General features: G+C 36.6%; 1 protein-coding gene across 1 annotated transcript in view; it reads left to right on the top strand.

Annotated features, from left to right (window-relative positions):
* iqca1 (IQ motif containing with AAA domain 1) overlaps nucleotides 1-22153 on the top strand; it is a 58148-nt gene that overhangs the window by 21336 nt on the left and 14659 nt on the right. The window contains exons 10-13 of the mRNA XM_067373838.1: nucleotides 7360-7466; nucleotides 7745-7843; nucleotides 12407-12474; nucleotides 12865-12947. Of these exons, the coding sequence (XP_067229939.1) occupies nucleotides 7360-7466; nucleotides 7745-7843; nucleotides 12407-12474; nucleotides 12865-12947 (357 nt within the window). The remainder of the gene's footprint in view (nucleotides 1-7359; nucleotides 7467-7744; nucleotides 7844-12406; nucleotides 12475-12864; nucleotides 12948-22153) is intronic.

Here is a 22153-nt window from a genome sequence, read left to right as displayed (position 1 = left end):
CATCGCATCTGCTAAAGTTCTTTCTGTTCTCAGCACATGTATTTATCACAAGACATGAGTTGACGTCAAGTCAAGTCAGTTGCAGGTTTTTGATGCTTTATCGCTTGCTTTAGGAACTGCAGTAAAACTTGCGATTGTACTACACTCCTAAATGGCTAAACAGTTAGCTTTTAGTTGTCTTAACCACAAATTAATGGTCAGGAAATTAGCAAAATTTAAGTAAATGCACTCCTTAAAAAGCATTAAAAACAAGACAGAATGAAGTTTTTGGCAGAATATGGGAAGTTGTATGTGGAGTGATGAATCGAGTTGCATGCTCCAGATTGGTGTCTTCGAAAATCTGCTGAGAAATATAATAATAAATGCATCTTTAGCACTGTGAAGCATGTATGAAGAGGTGTCATTGTGTGGGGAGGCTTTTCATCTGCTGGTATTAGTGAGCTACTTCACTGTGAAAAGTGATTTAATGCTGTGGAGTTCAGGAGAATATTGTAGAATGGCTGGATTGAAAAGTCGTTATCTAAAGAGGAATGATCAGATGTTATTTTTCAACAATACAATGCTCCTGCCCACACTGCAAAGTCAACCAAGAAGTGGTTTGGGAAAAAAACAAGTCTATCAGGCTCATGTTATGGCCTGTACAATACAAGCAAAACTTTTCAACAGTACTTCAGATCAGTAAAACAACTGGTTTGACTGACAGCTGCACTGCAACTTGAACTGCAGCTACTGGGAAACAGCTGCAGTGCATTGGCATATATACTGTTGCAGGCTTTATACTACACTGTATGCAATTGTGTAGCTTTTCATAGTAGCCTACTATATACTGAGGTTAAAGTACTGTTGTTGTTTTTTATTATTATTCATTTTGTTGCTGCTATTGTAGCTGGACATTCTTATTTTGCTATTTTAACATCTATTATTTTGGTACATTTATTTATTTTTTACAGTGAGCAGATAAAACACTGTGTATAGAGCATTTTAAATATACTATATTTTAAATATACTATAATTTTATATAATATAATGTTTAATATATAAGTTAATAGGGATGTAACGGTACACAAACGTGACGGTTCGGCACGTACCTCGGTATTGAAGTCACAGTTCATTACTAAGCATAAACATTGCTTCTTTTTTTATTAAACAGTGGTTTATTCAACAAATCGTGTCTTTCTCTTTAAATAAATTCAATGATAATTAACATTTGCTTAAGAATAAAATAACCAATGCTGTAAACTATATACAGAAAACCATTTCTTACACATTACTATAATATTAAAGGTTACAATTAAAAACAGAGCACAAACTATTAAATTCAGTTGCTATTTATTTTTAGAAATAATAATCAACACTAAAATAAAATAAAAACATGTAAATTGCACATACGGCAGGTTTTGCATTAACTTCTAAATCTAATGATAAAATTAATTTTTGAAATATAATCATTTACACAGTTTTCATGACAAATTTATTTAAACATATATTTAATAATTAAGATATTACTAACAGGTAAAGTGAATATAATAATGAACATATAAGCTAATATAGTGCCTAAATTTAGTTAAATACTCCTCTCTAGAGTTAATTTCTCTAGTGAACTAACATGCTCTGGACACTAAATGACTTTCCTGAGGTAAATGTAATGCTGCGTGAGATATTATTCTCAAGCTGTTTTATTGATGTTTGTGACATTTCTATATCGTCTGTTTTTCTTCTTCTGCACTTTTTCCTGTTGTGGCGTTTAGCAAACAGCGTTGCATTACCGTGCACGCCCCCTTCTGGATTGAAGTGTGAATCACCTGTGACTGACTGTATTCTAACTGCATGAACAGAATTGTGACGTCCATACCGTACGGTTCATGACGAATATATGTACCCTTATATCCCTAGAATAAGTGCCATTTTCAGTACTGCTGTTGTACTGTGCCCAATTCTACAAACCATATATTTTTACTAAAGTTACAAATATTGCAGTTAACGTTTTATACTGGCTATGTAAATACTTAAATATGTTGCAAGTGAGAGCATGGCATGCTAAAAGTGTGATGTATGTGTGTGAGTGTGTGCATGTGGAAATGCATTTTTGACTGGAAAATTTTCAGCCAACTAGCAGCTGTAACCTCGCAGGAAGCAATTATATGCCCAGTCAAAGCTGCTTAATTCTTTTCATTAAGATTTTCCTGCAAATGTCACATCGCTCTGTCTGTGGAGCAAAGGGTTGCATTCCTGAGGAATGAAGCTTAAAGGTGTAATGAAAAGCAGAGATCAGAGCTCACCTCCCAAATATTTGACATGGGTGAGTGAATAGCGATGTCAGTCTCACATGTGTTGGTTATAGCTGTTATATTCATCAAGCAAACTGCTGTCAACAGCATTGTTGACAGAATACAGCACTTTTAAATAAAATATTTTTTTATTAATTGTAATGCAACTAATTGTATTAGATGTGCACTTGTAGTATACTTCAAATCTAAAAAGTATATATATTTACAAAACTGCACTTGCAGATAATGTTAATAAAATAAAAGGCTACTTAAGTGTACTTAAAGAGATTACATTGTTACATTTTATTTTAAGGTGACATTGTTGCAGTGTAATTACAAACAAGTACTAAGTAATATTAATTACATGTACTTACTATAAGGTTAAGGTTAGGACTTGGTTTAGGGTTAGTTACTTGTAATTATGCATAATATGCTGTCAATTACTATAGTAAGTACATGTAACTTGTAACTGTGTCACCTTAAAAAATAAATGTTACCGTGTATACTTTAATGATTATGTTTCTTAAGTACAGTTTTTAAAAGTGCACTTTGTAATACTGTCAAATTGAAAGTTTCACTTTAAAAAACATTTTAAATCATTAGGTTTTAATAATTTTTTGCTGTGCTTAAAGTACACTTATTTTGATGCACTGACCAACATACATGGATTATAATTTTGACTGTAGTGTGTTATTCGATATTACTTTTAAAGCTAATATATGTAAATGTAATCAGATGCAATTTCATTATTACAAATGCATTATTAGAAATAAATTTAAATACATTTCAGTGACATTAAAGTATATTTTATTTTACCGTAAATGCTACTGTAAAAGTAATTATGAAATTATATGTAAAATTGGATGGGTCTAAAAGCAGTTCAGATGATAATATAATAAACTACAATATGTTTTAATTTAATTGCAATTAACATGCAGTTAAAGGGTTAGTTCCCCTAAAAATGAAATTGCTCACCCTCATGTCACAAATTAATGAACACAAATTAAGATATTTTTGATAAAATCCAATGGCTCAGTGAGGCCTGCATTAACAGCAAGATAATTAACACTTTCAAATGTCCAGAAAGCTACTAAAGACATATTTAAAATATTCATGTGACTACAGTGTTTCAAAATTAATGTTATGAAGCGACGAGAATACTTTTTGTGCGCCAAAAAAAAAAAAAAAATAACGACTTTATTCATTTATTTCATCTTTATTCATTTTTTATTTGACGCTTTACGAATCTTTTGTTTTGAATCAGTGGTTCAGAGCGTGTATCAAACTGCCAAAGTCACATGAACAATTGAAATTTCGAAACGTTTTGAAACACTTATGATGTAACGAAGCCTCGTTTACTGAAATCACATGACTTTGGCAGGTTGATGCATGCTCCTTTCAAATAATAGTTTCATAATAAGTTTAAAAGCATGCTAAATTGTACTTCTTTTTCACAACGTTCTAATCTCTCCCGGCTTGAAAAACAGTCACATAAACAATGTGATCAGCAATTCTGAACATTTGTATGATGTGTTCAGCAGACCAACATGTCCTACATCCGGCCTGCGAGACAGCTAATTAGAGCCGAGAGTCTTTGCTGTGCGAGTTAATCGGCAGCACACTGTTTTATCAGCTGTCTGTAATTGGGATATGATCATGTGGTGGGTTTATTTAGTTGTAATGAGGCGGAAAGGTGAGCTCCATATTTACCCAGAATCCGACGATAGCCAGCATGATCCCCAGAGGGACAGGCTTTGTTGGGAAAGTCCTTCGCGCCGCAGTTGAGAATGGCTTATAGCGAGGCCGAGGAAGTCATTTGTAGTACTCAGGGTAAGATTGAGATTGCCTGTTTGGTCTTGTCTGGCCCTTGCCCTCTTTCCCTTCCTGCATCCCAGCGTCATGGCGCACTTGCTGGATGTGACCGATGGATTTCATTTCAGTCTCTTGGCAGAGGAAGTGTAAAGGAAGTGTTTGTTTCTCACTGTTAGCTGAATGACCGGGACAAACAGGCAAAACAGGTTTTCAGAATGAGTGCGGCTCCATCGTCGCTGACTGACCAGCATACAAATCTTCACAAATGGGACAAAAGACCATGCCGTGAAGATAACAGACCACTACGGAGCCCTGAAGTGTTTTTTTACTCAATCCCCATATGGTGGGTGGCAAATGTGCTGTATTTACACTATGTTCAGTCAGAGCAGATGTGTGTGGCCGCCCCCTTCCCACAAAACTGGCCACCGTTTCACGAGAAATGTTTTTCTGTTCATCCACAGTAGTGTCTGTTGTTCTTGCACTGTGTGGGCTTGGATCATTCTCAGAGGTCTTCCGTCCCAATAAAGCAGGTTTAAAATGCTGACCCCTAACAGTCATGTGTTTTCAGGAGAGTTAGGTGGATGTTGTCTTTAAACAAACAGGCCAGGCTATGTGAATGCATCCCTCTGAAGGAGCGAGGCAATTATATAGATCGCATTGCCCCGGGATGTTTTGAAAATGTGACTTTGAAAAGCAGGCTTTGTGGACGACAGTTTGACCTCTGACCTCAGCAAGGGATCTCATTTCAAAGTTACTGAACTGATGCTTATTTTTAGGTTCCACCAGAGTGAGCTTTAACATCAGTGCCCTTTGACCCCTGTGTGAACTTGACAGCACTGCTTGCTTATTAAGAATGTATTATGCTTTTTTATTTTACATTTGCATTAGTGTGTAATTTAGCTGTTTGTGCATGAACATGATCTGTCCGCACCAAATGGAGTTTATTTCTCCGTTAGGAAACACTTGCTTGAAATGGCTTGTTTGTACACTCTAAAAATGCTGTTTTAAAAACAAAGTTGGGTTGAAAATGGACAAACCCAGCAATTTGGTTGCTTTAACACACTGTTAAATTCCTGTTGGCTGACTACTTTAAATTAAATGCAACAACACTATTTATTTGAATTTGAATTTCAGGTCTAGTTCTTACTTGCTACCTCAGTTTGGATTACAAAAATGTATTCAAATGTATTCAATTTTAAAAGATGCACAGCCCTGCTGTTTATTAAAGGTTAGTTCATCCAAAAATTAAATTTCTTTCATTAATTACTCACCCTCGTATTGTTTCAAACCTGTAAATTAATCAAATTAAGATATTGTTGATGAAATCTGAGAGGTTTTTTTTGGAAACACTTTACAATAAGGTTCAGTAGTTAAACATTAGTTAATGTATTAACTAACATGAACTAACCATGAGCATTACATTTGTTACTGTATTTACTAATCTTTGTTAACATTAGTTAATGAAAATACAGTTGTTTATGGTTTGTTCATGTTAGTTCACAGTGCATTAACTAATGTTAACAAGATTTTAATAATGTATTAGTAAATGTTGAAATTAACATTAACAAAGATTAAAAATGCTTTATAAGTGCAGTTCATTATTAGTTCATGTTAACTAATGTTAACTAATGAACCTTATTGTATAGTGTTACCGTTTTTTTTGTTTTTTGTTTTTTTTTTATCCCAGAAATTTTTTAGCCCATTCAGAAATACCAGTTCTTTGGCAGAAATGCCACTTCATTTTATCAGTAAAAGCCCACAGAAGAACCAATCGAAAGATGTGAATCTAATTGTATCATGATTTCAAGATGGATAATGGTGTGCGTATGAGCCGCTTTCAATTGCCAAGCTGCAAGTTTTTATCATGTTTTGTCCATCGTTAAAGTGGCACAACAGTGTTCATTTTGCTGCTGTAAAACTAACAGAAATGGACGTTTTCTATGTGTTTTTGTCTGGAGGTAGACTTAGAGGTTTTTTTTTTATCCCCCATAGAAAGTAAAATAATTACTGTCATTCAAGGTCCAGAGAAGTAGTAGTAGTCAATACTGTAAAGACAATGATCAGTCGCGTTTGGACGTAAAACACGGAAGCTGAGTTCACTGCATCAACTGCATAGAAGAATGACAGGGTAGAGAAGAGATGTTGTTGGATAAAGTCGTTATTTTTGTTTTGTTTTTGCACACAAATAGTATTCTCGTCGCTTCATAGCATTAAGGTTGAACCACTGCAGTCACATGAACTGTTTTAACAATGTCTTTAGTACCTTTCTGGGCTTTGAATTATCATCAAATTATCATATCATGAATTATCATCAAAAATATCTTAATTTGTGTTCTGAAGATGAATGAAGGTCTTACGGGTGTGGAACAACATGAGGGTGAGTAATTAATGACAGAAATTTCATTTTTGGGTGAACTAACCCTTTAAAGGTCATGGATTTGATTCTCAGGTAATACGTGAACTGATAAAATATGAAGAGTCCAGATGCAAAAGCCGCTAAAAGCCACCTCCGTCAAAATGAGATAATGATATTGAGCGAATGCTCTCCACACATTGTATACGTTCATCAAATATTTGCACTTCAAATCCGCTAAATCCCAGTGTCAGCCCATTCAGAAATATCAGTTCGTTGACCGAAACCGCTAAACGCCACTTCATTTTGTCAGTAAAAGCCTCTAAGTCCACAGAAGTACCAACTGAAAGACTGCCAAATGTAATATATTTTAACACAATTTCATAAATGTTTGTCTTGGACAGGTTAGATTAAGTTGTTTTATTTTCTTTCTGTGCATCTCTATGATATGCAAATGAACAAAACAGGGAAAAACAACTTCAGACTCATTGTGAGGTCAGGCCCTGCCAGTCCTTTTCCAGTTTCCAAATCAACCTGGCGTTCTGCCTTTAGCCCGGACAGGAAGTGGGTGGAAATGGGTTTCCCGTCAGGATGTGGCGCGTGAGAGCGCAGCTCGGAGTACAATCAAACTCTGAGTTCTCACCCAGACTACAGCACCTGTGCTTCCTCTACGCTCCACACGCAGGAGGTCCGACTGAAGCCTACCAGACCTCTCTCAGAATTGTTTCCTCTTTTACACACAGTGCTGACTGATGTTCTCCTGACTATACTCTGATGCTTTGTGTCCAAGTCGAATTTGTTTTCACATGTCAGAGATGTCTGTATGTTCTACTGTTTTAGATATATGTTCCCCATCATATTATCACTGTTGTTGCAATTTAGTTTTATATAAATCATCATCCTCTGTGGATTTGTTGTGCGTTTCAGAAGTTTGGCATAACCGAGACGAAAAACAGAACTTCCTTCAAAGTTTCGACGCTCAGTTGGTGCGGGAGGAGAAGAGATTGGAAGTTGAAGAGGAGCTCAGAGTTCAGGTGGGAGCAGAGCTGTCATCGGGGGCCTGTGATGAATAAACACATCTTTAACCTGCCAATAGTATGAAAAGTGGGGCCCTCAGCTTCATAATTTTGTCTCGGACCCTCATGAATTCAAACCCTGGTTGGGAGTAAAGAAATCAACACTCTTTCTGCACTACATTTTATGAAAGTCATAACACTCTACGAAAACAAAACACCTCAGCTCTTTCACTTCCCTTGTGCCTCAATTCATTCCATCTCATTTTTTCCCCTCTTTGTTTTTATCTCTGTCTCAGGTGGACGAGCTGATGAGGCAGGAACTGAAGAACCTTAAGCTGGTGGTGGACAGAGACAAGGGAAAGAAAAAGAAAAAAGTCAAGAAAAGTAGTAAAAAGGTGAACGGCAGGCATGCATGCGTCTTCCTTTGAGATAAGACCTTGTGCGTATTTTAAATTCTCTGCACGAGTGACGGTGTACAGATGCTCAGATGTTGCTCAGATTATAGATGGTGACTGGCCTGTAAAACCCTGTAATGTGTCTTTTAGTCTGGATGGATCCAGATCTTAAGATATACTCTGTGTTTATGCACCTTGTACGAGAGGCCCCGGGGTCATACAGTGATCTGCCCTCATGACCAGGAATGTGGTCTGGACAGAGAATTAGTAAAGGTGTCCTGCCCTCCTCGGCTTGTGTTTTGATTGGGCCCCTATTCCCCACCTTCTCTACCACACACACACACACACACATGTTGGGTTTCCATGTTTTATGGGGACATTCCTTAGACATAATGATTTTTTTATACTGTACAAACTGTATATTATATCCTCTAACCTTAACCCTACCCCCAAACCTACACTCTAAAAATGCTGGGTTGTTTCAACCCAAATTTGGGTCAAATATGGACAAACCCAAAAATTGACCCAAATTTGGGTTGAAACAACCCAGCATAATTTTAGAGTGTAGGTTAAGGGGTAGGGTTAAAATTAGGAGATATAATATACAGTTTGTACAGTATAAAAAAAATCACTTTTTGCATTTTTACATTTTCAAAAAAACATCACTTTGTATGATTTATAAGCTGTTTTCCTCATGGGGACCAAACAATGTCCCCACAAAAACAAGGATTTTGTATATTGCCATTTTTGTGGGGACATTTTTTGGTCCCCATGAGGAAAACAGCTTATAAATCATACCACATTTTGTCCCCATAACGTAGGGTATACCAGGACCACACACACACACACACAGTATATATATGGCAATATATGACTAGAGGACCAAGACATATGGTAAAGTACACAATGTATGTAGAGTCTTAGGGCCCTATTTTAATGATCTAAGCACATGGTCTAAATTTTGGGCGTGTCCGAATCCACTTTTTCTAGTTTAACGACAAGAGAAATGGTTGGTGCACCCGGTGTATGGTCTAAAAGGGCTGTCTTATTCTCTTAATGAGTCATGGGTGTGTTTTTGGCGTAACGTGCAATAAACTAATCAGAGTCTCATCTCTCATTCCCTTTAAAAGCCATTTGCACTCACGCCATGGTGAATTCGCTATTTACATAGAGCAATTTGCGAACGGAAAAACTGAACGCTTCTCTAGCGAGGAAACGGACATCTATGGGACAAGCTGGATTCCACCAAAGCATTTTTATCTTCATGCACACAATAATAATATTTTACATTGTAATCATTTTATTTTTAATATTTGGCATGTTTGTGTGCTGCTGTGTGTCTCTGTGTGTGTATCAAGCAGAGTGTACGCGCGCCTATAGCCGCATATTACTAACGCACTCTTTAAATAACAAAAAAAAAAAAATACTGCGTCATTAACTTAAGAGCAGGTTTTTGTTGGTCAATGGTGAACAGATGGGTGCGAGTGCATTTGATATTTAAACAACATAGCAATGTAACTATTTGTTTTGCAATTGCTGCCATGTTTTTAATAATTGCAACTTTAGCTCCTACTTTACTTCTCATAACTGACTTTATAACTGGCTTTTCACACTTGAAATAGTTAACCTTGGGTAAACGGAATCCTGGGTTATCTTGCATCCTGGGTATTCATAATCTGACATTTCATTCCTAAACCCTGGGTTAACATTCTTATTTGCATATTTGCGGTTCCAGTGTCATTGATTGGATAAACGCAGCATGTGACCTGTTTACATAAAAGCTCCACTCATCCTTGTATTGCAGACTGTACTCTAGTTTATACTGAATGGACATTTCTGACTATAAAAATAAGAATGAAATGGTCTCCACTAAAAAATTGTCATGTTTTCTGTCAGCATTTGATATTCCTCATCTCAAACACTTAATTTACAGTTTATATACAACGCACAGTGTTTCTGTGACTGTCCAAAGGAGGCAAATATGAGTATGTGATTGGTTGTCTGTTGCTAAGCACCTAGCTGTAATATGCAATGTGGGGTTAACACCGCAAAAGCTCCGGAGCAGGGTTTCATAACCCTGGAAGAAAAAGCGGTGCTAACCCCACTTCTAAATTACAAGTGTGAAACGTTGCTTTACCCAGGGTTAAAAGCAGTATTTAGAAGGACGATAACCCAGGGTTAAGCACAGTGTGAGAAGCCTTAATGTGACTTTACATTTTTGCAATTGCAACTTTGTTTCTCATGATTGTGACTTTATATCTCACAATGTGACTTTATGTTAATTCTATCTTACCAATACTAGACATTTATATTTGCAAAATAAAGACATGCATTGCTATGCCAGACAGAATAATGTATATAAAGGTATAGATCTGTGTGTGTATGTATGTGAATATGTGCATGGCTCTGTTTAACTGTGACCTGTAAATATATATGAATATATAGGAGACCAATCCATCTCTGTATTTCCTGCACTCAGTCAGAATTGTGTCTTCTCAAAAACAAGAAGCACAGAAAAAGGCCTCACTGCATGCCTGCACAAGAGCTAGAATTCATCAACAACATATTTGGCACCCTGCTTGTGTTGCTTTACGCTGAGAGGTTTTGACAGCTAAATCGGTCACAGACGCTGTCTGTCTGACGCGTGTAATTTATACACAAAGATGCTTTATCATTAATCATTCTGCAAATGCATGCACATGCAAACCCCATTCAGCTCCGTTGGTGTAAGACGAAATTCCAGCTTTTAATTCATCTCACTAGGTTTGCACATTGAACTTTGTTGGAATTTTGAAATGCATTCAGGGAATTTAGGAAGCATGCAATTTGGGTACAGCTAATTGAATATTATGCAAAAGGGAGGATTGTTTGTTAAATGGACATGCAACGCCTAAGCTGAGCTAATGCTAGCAGGAGTTCACCCTGTGTGTTATATCATTGCAGGGAAAAAGTTTCCCGATCTTAATATCACTGACTAACAAACTCAGACCTGCCAAAAAATGATCCAATATTCTCCATAAAACTATTCTGGGGAATCACAATATGTTCAGTCCAGTGATTTCTGAGAAAATGAAACAAGTGGCCATTTCCTATTCCTCACGGAACAAATATTTAGAACGTTTGGTAACATATAATTCATGGAAATACCTGGTTGCCAGTCCTGCTCGTCTGGTTCAGTTGTGGTTTGGAAAAGCCCTGCATTACAGCAGGTTATTCCAGGGTGTCTCCAGCAGCATAAAAACAACTGCACTGAAAGTTCATTCTAGATAATTAGAGAAACAGATCTCTTGATGATTGTTATGTCAAGCCACCAGATGATTTTCTACATTTTGGATGAAGGAAAATCTTGTTATTAAAACGTTACATTGTAGGGTCAGAAGATTTAATATACTGAAACTTACACTCTGGGTTAAAAACAACCAAAGTTGAGTTGAAAATGGACGAACCCAGTAGTAGGGTTAAATGTTTGCCAAAACTGCTGGGTAGTTTTATTTAACTCAACTATTGTTTAAAAATTACTGCATTTCTTGCTTAAAAAGAACCCAAAGTATGTTGGAAACTAACATTTATTAATATATTTAATAATTAAACATTTATGAATAAGTTTAATGAATAATAATTAAACAATAAACATAATTGCTTATTAATAAATGTTCACCATTTGATTATTATAGTTTCATTTAGTAATTATGTGTCTGATTTTTAATTTCCAACATATTTTGGGTTCATTTTAAGACAGCCATACAGTCATTTTTACACAATATTTGAGTTAAACAAAACTATCCAGCAGGTTGGGCAAACATTTAACCCAACCACTGGGTTAAAACAACCCAGAATGCTGGGTTTGTCCATTTTGAACCCAACTTTTTTTGTAAAGTGTACCTTGGTGTTAAAATAAAAATAAACTTTCTTTATAGTCTGACATTAATCTAATCACACTTTAATTCATGTTATTTCAAATATAACATTGGTACCCTCTAAAAAAGGCTGGTTTAAAAACAAACCAAGTTGGGTTGAAAATTGACAAACCCAGTGGTTGGGTTGTTTTAACCCAGCAGTTGGGTTAAATGTTTGCTCAACATGCTGGGTAGATTTATTTAACCCAACTATAGTATAAAAATGTCTATATGTCTGGCTTAAAATGAACCCAAAATAGGTTGGAAATCAGACACATAATTACTAGAGGAAACAATAATAATCAAAATGTGAAAATGTATTAATAAGCAATTTAATAAAAGATTATTGTTTAATTATTATTCATTAAATGTATTAATAAATGTTCATTTTCAACATACTTTGTGTTCATTTTAAGCAAGCAATACAGTCATTTTTAAACAATAGTTTGGTTAAATAAAACTACCCAGCAGGTTAGGCAAATATTTAACCCAACCATTGGGTTAAAACAACCCAAAATGCTAGGTTTGTCCATTTTTAACCCAGCATCTTTTAGAGTGTACTCAAATGTACATCATATGACATACTTTACTTCCCTTGTCATTCTTGACTCTTAATTATTTTCATATACTGTTGTCCATAATTAAAAACACATTTTCTTTGCTTTAGAAAAAAAAGAAAGGGCGGAAGACTGGAAAGAAGAAGAAGAAGAAAGAGAAGGACCTCACAGCTGACAGGTTTGAATAAATAAACTGGTTCAAAATGCAAAGTCTGTTTCTAAAGGAATTGTATAATGTAGTTTAATCTTTGCTAAAAGAGCATATTCGACCCCTGCCACTGTTTTCGATTTTGGTCATATGTTAAACAGCCATAAACTGTGAGAGTTCCCAAACAGAGGGATTGTGCTTCTGGAAAGTGCTGGAGTGTTGTAAATGTCAGGGTTTGGAGCTCAGGGGGTGACTGGCGAGTGTCCATGTGGAGCACAAGAATTCACGGCTGGCTCTGAACGCTGTGATGTAATAGACGGTTGCGTCAGATACACAGCATGACTGATCAGTTTGCAATGCTCTTTCTGTTTATCTCTCTTTCAAACTTTCTCTCTACCTCTCTGTTTGTCTTCCCTCTAGGACCACTGAATCTCTATATGAGGAGCTTGTGCTGGAAGGCTTCATAATCAGGCCAATGAACGTCAAGTTGTCAGATTATATAGGTAAAAAACAAACACCACTGAGATACATTTCACATCTTTTTAGTTTTTAACATTCTGTAACTACTTGATCCCATAACTTGTTTCACTTTCTTAAAGGGTTACTTCACTCAAAATTATCCCATGATTTACTCACCCTCAAGCCATCCTAGGTGATCCATATATGACCATCTTCTTTCAGACAAACACAATCGGAGATATGTTTAAAAATATCCTGGCTCTTCCAAGCTTTATAATGGTAGTAAACAGGGGAACTGATTTTGAAGCCCAAATAAATGCATCCATCCATCATAAAAATAATCCATATGTCTCCAGGGGGTTAATAAAGGCCTTCTGAAGTGAATCAATTGGTTTTTGTAAGAAAAATATTATATTTAAAACTTTATAAACTAAAATAAATTTGTTTTGCTCGCCATTGCATCATGTGTTAGATGCATACGGCCATCTGCCGGAAGTTAGTTATTATAGTTAATAAAGTTTTAAATATAGATATTAGTCTTACCATAAAAACATCATTTTGCTTCAGAAGGCCTTTATTAACCCCCTGGAGCCGTATGGATTATTTTTATGATGGATGGATGCATTTATTTTGGCCTTCAAAATCACGCCTCCTCCTATTCACAACCATTATAAAACATATTTCCGATTGTGTTCGTCTGAAAGAATATACATCTAGGATGGCTTGAGGGTGAGTAAATCATGTGATAATTTCATAATTTCATTATTCCTTTAGTTCTGCATTAACGCTTACACGAAACATTACACTCAAAAAAAAAAAGATATTTCATTCTTTTTGAAGATGTCCACATTTCATTGCGTAACTGAATTGCTTGCAGCAGAAGTTTTCAGTTGCCAAACGTTTCAAGCGTCAGCCAATCAGATCACCTTATTCAAATACCCTAGCACAGATTCTAGCCAATTGCTTTCATGCAACACTGGAAAGTAATGCAATTGGCTGTTGGAACTGTGATGGTCGCGTCAGCACCAAGCTTCAGACACACCCTCCGTCAAGCGTCGACGCCAGCGCCACATGTGAATGCAGCGTAACAGTCCACTAATACTCTAATGAGAGTTAGTTGAGATAAGGTTGCAAAGTTACTTATAGTTAGTAGAAGGTCTAAAGTGGACTATCAAAATAAAGTGTTGCTGTATTCTAAATTCTGAATAAATGTGAAGTTATTAAATAAAATTAATTAGGGCCCAAGCGAAAATTCGCGCAGGGCCCTCTTGTTCTTCTAAGGATTATTAGGGCCCAAGCGAAAATTCGCGCAGGGCCCTCTTGTTCTTCTAAGGATTATTATTTTTTTTTTTTTTTTTTTTTTTTTTTTTTTTTTTTCCGTCTTCCGGGGCTTTTTGGGGGCCTTAACATGCTCAAAAACTCTTGAAAATTGGCACACACATTGGAATCCGCGGCCATTAGGACGCCGGAGAGGCTGGTACCCGGGCGTGGCAGGGGGGCTCGACAGCGCCCCCTTGAAAAAAGTCTGAAAATTTGGTCCATATATTAAACATGCTTGCACGTATTAGTATGAAACTCGGTACACATATAGACCTCATCGGGCCGAACAACTTTCGCGCTCTAAGTTAATCGCCACGCCAACAGGAAGTCAGCTATTAAGGGTTGTTTGAAAACGCATGCTCTGGAATTTGATATACTCCTCCTAGACGATTAATCCGATCGCCACCAAACTCGGTCAGCATGAAGTCAAGACACTGATGATTAAAAATTGCCAGGGGATTTTTGATATCTCGAACGGTTTGGCCGTGGCGAGGCAACGAATTTATGGCGAGAAAAAGGAAACAGGAAATGTGTTATAACGTCTTAATACATATATTGATCTTTATGAAACTTCACGAGTGTGTTCGTTATAGGAGTCTGATCACATGGATGTGACTATTGTGAGTCAAAGTTATAGCGCCACCAACTGGCAGCAGGAAGTGTATCACTTTTTGAAATGTTTTGAGATCACCCTCTTATTTTTACCTGATTTGCTTCAAACTTCATCAGTGTAATGTCAATACACAGCAGATGTAGACCTATGACAGGATTTTTGATATTTGAAATATTGTTGCCATGGCAACAGGTCAAACTGTAATAATATTCTTGAGTGTTTTTGAGGCTCTTAACATGCTTCAAATTGCATGAAACTCGACACACACATCAATATTGTCAACCAGTAGACATGGACAAAGCCATAGAAATGGGCGTGGTGGAGGGGCTCAGTAGCGCCACCTTTTGACAAAAGTGGGGGTTAGTTTTTCCTACAGTCACCAAACTCGGTACACATATTATTCTCATCAAGCCGGACAATTTTCTAATTTACATTCATTAGCTCCGACCAACAGGAAGTCAGCTATTTTTGGTTTGAATGTTAATTTTTTGAAAAAACAGGCTATGAATTTTATACTACTACTCCTACAGGGTTTATCCAATTTACACCAAGCTTTTTTTAACTTGTTGCGAACACATTGAAGTTGTTTAATTGCAAACGGATTTTGGATATCTCAAACGGTTTGGCCGTGGCGAGGCAACGAATTTATGGCGAGAAAAGGGAAACAGGAAATGTGTTATAACTTCTGCATACATTGATTGATGTTTATGAAACTTCAGGAGTGTGTTGGTTGTAGTAGTCTGATCACATGGATGTAACTATTGTGAGTCAAAGTTATAGCGCCACCAAATGGCAGCAAGAAGTGTATCACTTTTAAAATGCTTTGAGATCACCCTCTTATTTTTACCTGATTTGCTTCAAACTTCATCAGTGTAATGTCAATACACAGCAGATGTAGACCTATGACAGGATTTTTGATATTTGAAATATTGTTGCCATGGCAACAGGTCAAACTGTAATAATATTCTTGAGTGTTTTTGAGGCTCTTAACATGCTTCAAATTGCATGAAACTCGACACACACATCAATATTGTCAACCAGTAGACATGGACAAAGCCATAGAAATGGGCGTGGTGGAGGGGCTCAGTAGCGCCACCTTTTGACAAAAGTGGGGGGTTAGTTTTTCCTACAGTCACCAAACTCGGTACACATATTATTCTCATCAAGCCGGACAATTTTCTAATTTACATTCATTAGCTCCGACCAACAGGAAGTCAGCTATTTTGGTTTGAATGTTAATTTTTTGAAAAAACAGGCTATGAATTTTATACTACTACTCCTACAGGGTTTATCCAATTTACACCAAGCTTTTTTTAACTTGTTGCTAACACATTGAAGTTGTTTAATTGCAAACGGATTTTGGATATCTCAAACGGTTTGGCCGTGGCGAGGCAACGAATTTATGGCAAGAAAAGGGAAACAAAGTGTTACAACTTCTGCATACATTAATTGATTTTGATGAAACTTTGGCTTAGTCTTCGTTGTACAAGGCTGATCACATGGATTTGACTATTGTGATTCAAAGTCATAGCGCCACCAACTGGAAGCAGAAAATGTGTCACTTTCAGCATACATTGAGATCACCCTCTTATTTTTACCTGATTTGCTTCAAAATTCATCAGAATAATGTTAAAACTTGGCACATGTAATCCTTTGAAAATGGGCAGGGAGGAGGGGCTCTATAACGGCACCTTGTAGTGCAGTAAATGTGGAGTGAATTTGACATAGCCCTTTGATGTTTAACCGTTTTAAGTGCCTATTGCCCGCTGTGCGCAGTTGCCCTGAAGCCACCGGTGTGGCGGTGCCACCGGGCTTGGGCCCGCCATCGCTGCTCGCAGCTATATTTATTTATTTTTTTTTTTTTTTTTTTTTTTACGTCTTCCGGGGCTTTTTGGGGGCCTTAACATGCTCAAAAACTATTGAAAATTGGCACACACATTGGAATCCGCGGCCAATAGGACGCCGGAGAGGCTGGTACCCGGGCGTGGCAGGGGGGCTCGACAGCGCCCCCTTGAAAAAAGTCTGAAAATTTGGTCCATATATTAAACATGCTTGCACGTATTAGTATGAAACTCGGTACACATATAGACCTCATCGGGCCGAACAACTTTCGCGCTCTAAGTTAATCGCCACGCCAACAGGAAGTCAGCTATTAAGGGTTGTTTGAAAAACGCATGCTCTGGAATTTGATATACTCCTCCTAGACGATTAATCCGATCGCCACCAAACTCGGTCAGCATGAAGTCAAGACACTGATGATTAAAAATTGCCAGGGGATTTTTGATATCTCGAACGGTTTGGCCGTGGCGAGGCAACGAATTTATGGCGAGAAAAAGGAAACAGGAAATGTGTTATAACGTCTTAATACATATATTGATCTTTATGAAACTTCACGAGTGTGTTCGTTATAGGAGTCTGATCACATGGATGTGACTATTGTGAGTCAAAGTTATAGCGCCACCAACTGGCAGCAGGAAGTGTATCACTTTTGAAATGTTTTGAGATCACCCTCTTATTTTTACCTGATTTGCTTCAAACTTCATCAGTGTAATGTCAATACACAGCAGATGTAGACCTATGACAGGATTTTTGATATTTGAAATATTGTTGCCATGGCAACAGGTCAAACTGTAATAATATTCTTGAGTGTTTTTGAGGCTCTTAACATGCTTCAAATTGCATGAAACTCGACACACACATCAATATTGTCAACCAGTACACATGGACAAAGCCATAGAAATGGGCGTGGTGGAGGGGCTCAGTAGCGCCACCTTTTGACAAAAGTGGGGGTTAGTTTTTCCTACAGTCACCAAACTCGGTACACATATTATTCTCATCAAGCCGGACAATTTTCTAATTTACATTCATTAGCTCCGACCAACAGGAAGTCAGCTATTTTGGTTTGAATGTTAATTTTTTGAAAAAACAGGCTATGAATTTTATACTACTACTCCTACAGGGTTTATCCGATTTACACCAAGCTTTTTTTAACTTGTTGCGAACACATTGAAGTTGTTTAATTGCAAACGGATTTTGGATATCTCAAACGGTTTGGCCGTGGCGAGGCAACGAATTTATGGCAAGAAAAGGGAAACAAAGTGTTATAACTTCTGCATACATTAATTGATTTTGATGAAACTTTGGCTTAGTCTTCGTTGTACAAGGCTGATCACATGGATTTGACTATTGTGATTCAAAGTCATAGCGCCACCAACTGGAAGCAGAAAATGTGTCACTTTCAGCATACATTGAGATCACCCTCTTATTTTTACCTGATTTGCTTCAAAATTCATCAGAATAATGTTAAAACTTGGCACATGTAATCCTTTGAAAATGGGCAGGGAGGAAGGGGTCTATAGCGGCACCTTGTAGTGCAGTAAATGTGGAGTGAATTTGACATAGTCCTTTGATGTTTAACCGTTTTAAGTGCCTATTGCCCACTGTGCACAGTTGCCCTGAAGCCACCGGTGTGGCGGTGCCACCGGGCTTGGGCCCGCCATCGCTGCTCGCAGCTATATTTTTTTATTTTTTATTTTTTTTTTTTTTTCCGTCTTCCGGGGCTTTTTGGGGGCCTTAACATGCTCAAAAACTCTTGAAAATTGGCACACACATTGGAATCCGCGGCCATTAGGACGCCGGAGAGGCTGGTACCCGGGCGTGGCAGGGGGGCTCGACAGCGCCCCCTTGAAAAAAGTCTGAAAATTTGGTCCATATATTAAACATGCTTGCACGTATTAGTATGAAACTCGGTACACATATAGACCTCATCGGGCCGAACAACTTTCGCGCTCTAAGTTAATCGCCACGCCAACAGGAAGTCAGCTATTAAGGGTTGTTTGAAAAACGCATGCTCTGGAATTTGATATACTCCTCCTAGACGATTAATCCGATCGCCACCAAACTCGGTCAGCATGAAGTCAAGACACTGATGATTAAAAATTGCCAGGGGATTTTTGATATCTCGAACGGTTTGGCCGTGGCGAGGCAACGAATTTATGGCGAGAAAAAGGAAACAGGAAATGTGTTATAACGTCTTAATACATATATTGATCTTTATGAAACTTCACGAGTGTGTTCGTTATAGGAGTCTGATCACATGGATGTGACTATTGTGAGTCAAAGTTATAGCGCCACCAACTGGCAGCAGGAAGTGAATCACTTTTTGAAATGTTTTGAGATCACCCTCTTATTTTTACCTGATTTGCTTCAAACTTCATCAGTGTAATGTCAATACACAGCAGATGTAGACCTATGACAGGATTTTTGATATTTGAAATATTGTTGCCATGGCAACAGGTCAAACTGTAATAATATTCTTGAGTGTTTTTGAGGCTCTTAACATGCTTCAAATTGCATGAAACTCGACACACACATCAATATTGTCAACCAGTAGACATGGACAAAGCCATAGAAATGGGCGTGGTGGAGGGGCTCAGTAGCGCCACCTTTTGACAAAAGTGGGGGGGTTAGTTTTTCCTACAGTCACCAAACTCGGTACACATATTATTCTCATCAAGCCGGACAATTTTCTAATTTACATTCATTAGCTCCGACCAACAGGAAGTCAGCTATTTTGGTTTGAATGTTAATTTTTTGAAAAAAAAACAGGCTATGAATTTTATACTACTACTCCTACAGGGTTTATCCAATTTACACCAAGCTTTTTTTAACTTGTTGCTAACACATTGAAGTTGTTTAATTGCAAACGGATTTTGGATATCTCAAACGGTTTGGCCGTGGCGAGGCAACGAATTTATGGCAAGAAAAGGGAAACAAAGTGTTATAACTTCTGCATACATTAATTGATTTTGATGAAACTTTGGCTTAGTCTTCGTTGTACAAGGCTGATCACATGGATTTGACTATTGTGATTCAAAGTCATAGCGCCACCAACTGGAAGCAGAAAATGTGTCACTTTCAGCATACATTGAGATCACCCTCTTATTTTTACCTGATTTGCTTCAAAATTCATCAGAATAATGTTAAAACTTGGCACATGTAATCCTTTGAAAATGGGCAGGGAGGAGGGGCTCTATAACGGCACCTTGTAGTGCAGTAAATGTGGAGTGAATTTGACATAGTCCTTTGATGTTTAACCGTTTTAAGTGCCTATTGCCCGCTGTGCACAGTTGCCCTGAAGCCACCGGGGTGGCGGTGCCACCGGGCTTGGGCCCGCCATCGCTGCTCGCAGCTATATTTAAAGTTTGAACTTTTAAAAACAATTTTTTTTGTTAGACCTGTATATTTAGGCCTTAATAATAATAAAAAAGATATGACATCCAAAGTATGTAAGGTAGTACAACTTGATCTCTTTTATTGAATCTAAAAGGTTTTAATTATATTTTGCTACATATAAAAGGTATTTTAAAGATTTTGAAGTGTCAAAAGGTCATTCGGTTTAACCGTCCAAAGGCCAATACAGCCATTTCATTTGTGATTAAAATATCTTAAAATATGATAAATGTATATATTTTTTTATTCTGGCATGATTTTTTAACATCATATGTCAACATAGTGCAAAATGATATTAAAATTATGTGTAGAAGTCGTTGCTTTGTTATGAGAAAGAATGTCCGGAAAAATGAATTTCATTGATGTCATTTGGAGTAACCAATAGGATCAAGTCATGTGGTCAATATCATGTGACAGGATGTGACATCATTCAGACACCTGCAAAGGACCACATGGTCATGAAGCAAAGTAACTAACTCTCTCTTAACTATTTGAAAAATTCATGTTTTCACTTGATCATACGCATGTCCTGAAACATCAGGTCATTCGGTGCAACCACTATAAAATACCCAGGATGGATGGATGGATGGATGGATTGATTGAACATGGAAAATGTTTTAAAAACTTGTACTAAATATAAAATGTTTGATTGTCCTTTTGCTAGCTAGATAGATATCAGCCTGTTAGCATTGTTTGAAAATATCGTCATTCGGTATAAACAAAAGTGTCATTCAGTAAAACCGAAATTTTGGTTAAACCCAATGACTTTTTTTTTAATTCTTTATAATGCATTAAAAATCTGAAATACGATTTTTACGATTTTAAATGTTACCATGTTATTACTACATTTATCCCTTTTTATTAATTAAAAACCTGAGCATTTCTTCATTTCAAATTTACATGAACTACAGAAAAAAAATATCATGATAAATTTAAATTCATTACATGAAATTTATAAAAACATACAATCTGAGAATTACCAGTTTTAACTTGAAATCAAAACCAGTCCAAATTTATGAATCCTACGTTTTCCTTTTCTAACAAAACATCAAGATATATAATAACAAACAGAATGTTTTCAAACTTTTACTTTCCAGTGAAAAATACAATTTTTTCATGCTTCAGTTGTTCATCAATAAGTGTGCATATTCATGTTTATCAACAAAAATTGGTCCCATTACTGTGTTTTAGATATAAAATATTTTTTAAAAATTAAAGACATATCTAACTCATAGATGTGTTTAAAAAGTCCAGTTTATACCCAGGATGGATGGATGGATTGATTGAACATGGAAAATGTTTTAAAAACTTAAATATAAAATGTTTGATTGTCCTTTTGCTAGCTAGCTAGATATCAGCCTGTTAGCATTGTTTGAAAATATCGTCATTCGGTATAAACAAAAGTGTCATTCGATAAAAATGAAATTTTGGTTAAACCAAATGACTTTTTTGGTAACAAATTTTGTCCATCTTGTAAAAAATGACAAAAGCAGTGTTAATTGATTATAAAAAAAAAACACAATCTCATTGTTAACACTTAATAAAACTTCAAATTAATTTAACCAAATTAATTATATCTCCATTATGTTTTTGTACACTTTTAAAAGCTTATAACCTTTTAAAAGTTAAGCATGTTTAATTTATTATAACATTTGTTTAAATATTAATTTCAGGGGGTAAATGTATGATTTGTTTAAATTTATAAATTTAAATGTTTTTTTTTATTATTATTTTATTTGTTTCACTGTCACTATTATTATTGTTATTACTGGTCAGACCTTATAGTTCATAGTTGCCAGTGATACCAAGAAAGAGCAGATCTTAGTTTGGCACAAGAAGTTCACGGCCTCTCACGAATCATTCCGTCCCCTCTGTTTCCTGGCACAGTGTAACGCCACATGAAAACAGAGACTCTTGTGCCAGTTCAATGGCTGTGGTCACACTTATCAGGGCTTCAAACTGCCTCTGAAGTCATTTGTTTGCTAAACATTTCAGTATTCATGCTGATAATTCTTGGAATTAATTAGTACAGCTCAATCACATGAAGTGCATAAAGTCCAGTCTGGGAGCGAAAGCTTTTCATGT

The sequence above is a fragment of the Chanodichthys erythropterus genome, chromosome 21, assembly GCF_024489055.1.
Source record: "Chanodichthys erythropterus isolate Z2021 chromosome 21, ASM2448905v1, whole genome shotgun sequence".
Classification (NCBI taxonomy): domain Eukaryota; kingdom Metazoa; phylum Chordata; class Actinopteri; order Cypriniformes; family Xenocyprididae; genus Chanodichthys; species Chanodichthys erythropterus.
The sequence above is the reverse complement of the archived record's forward strand: the minus strand, read 5'-3'. Positions and strand labels throughout refer to the sequence as shown.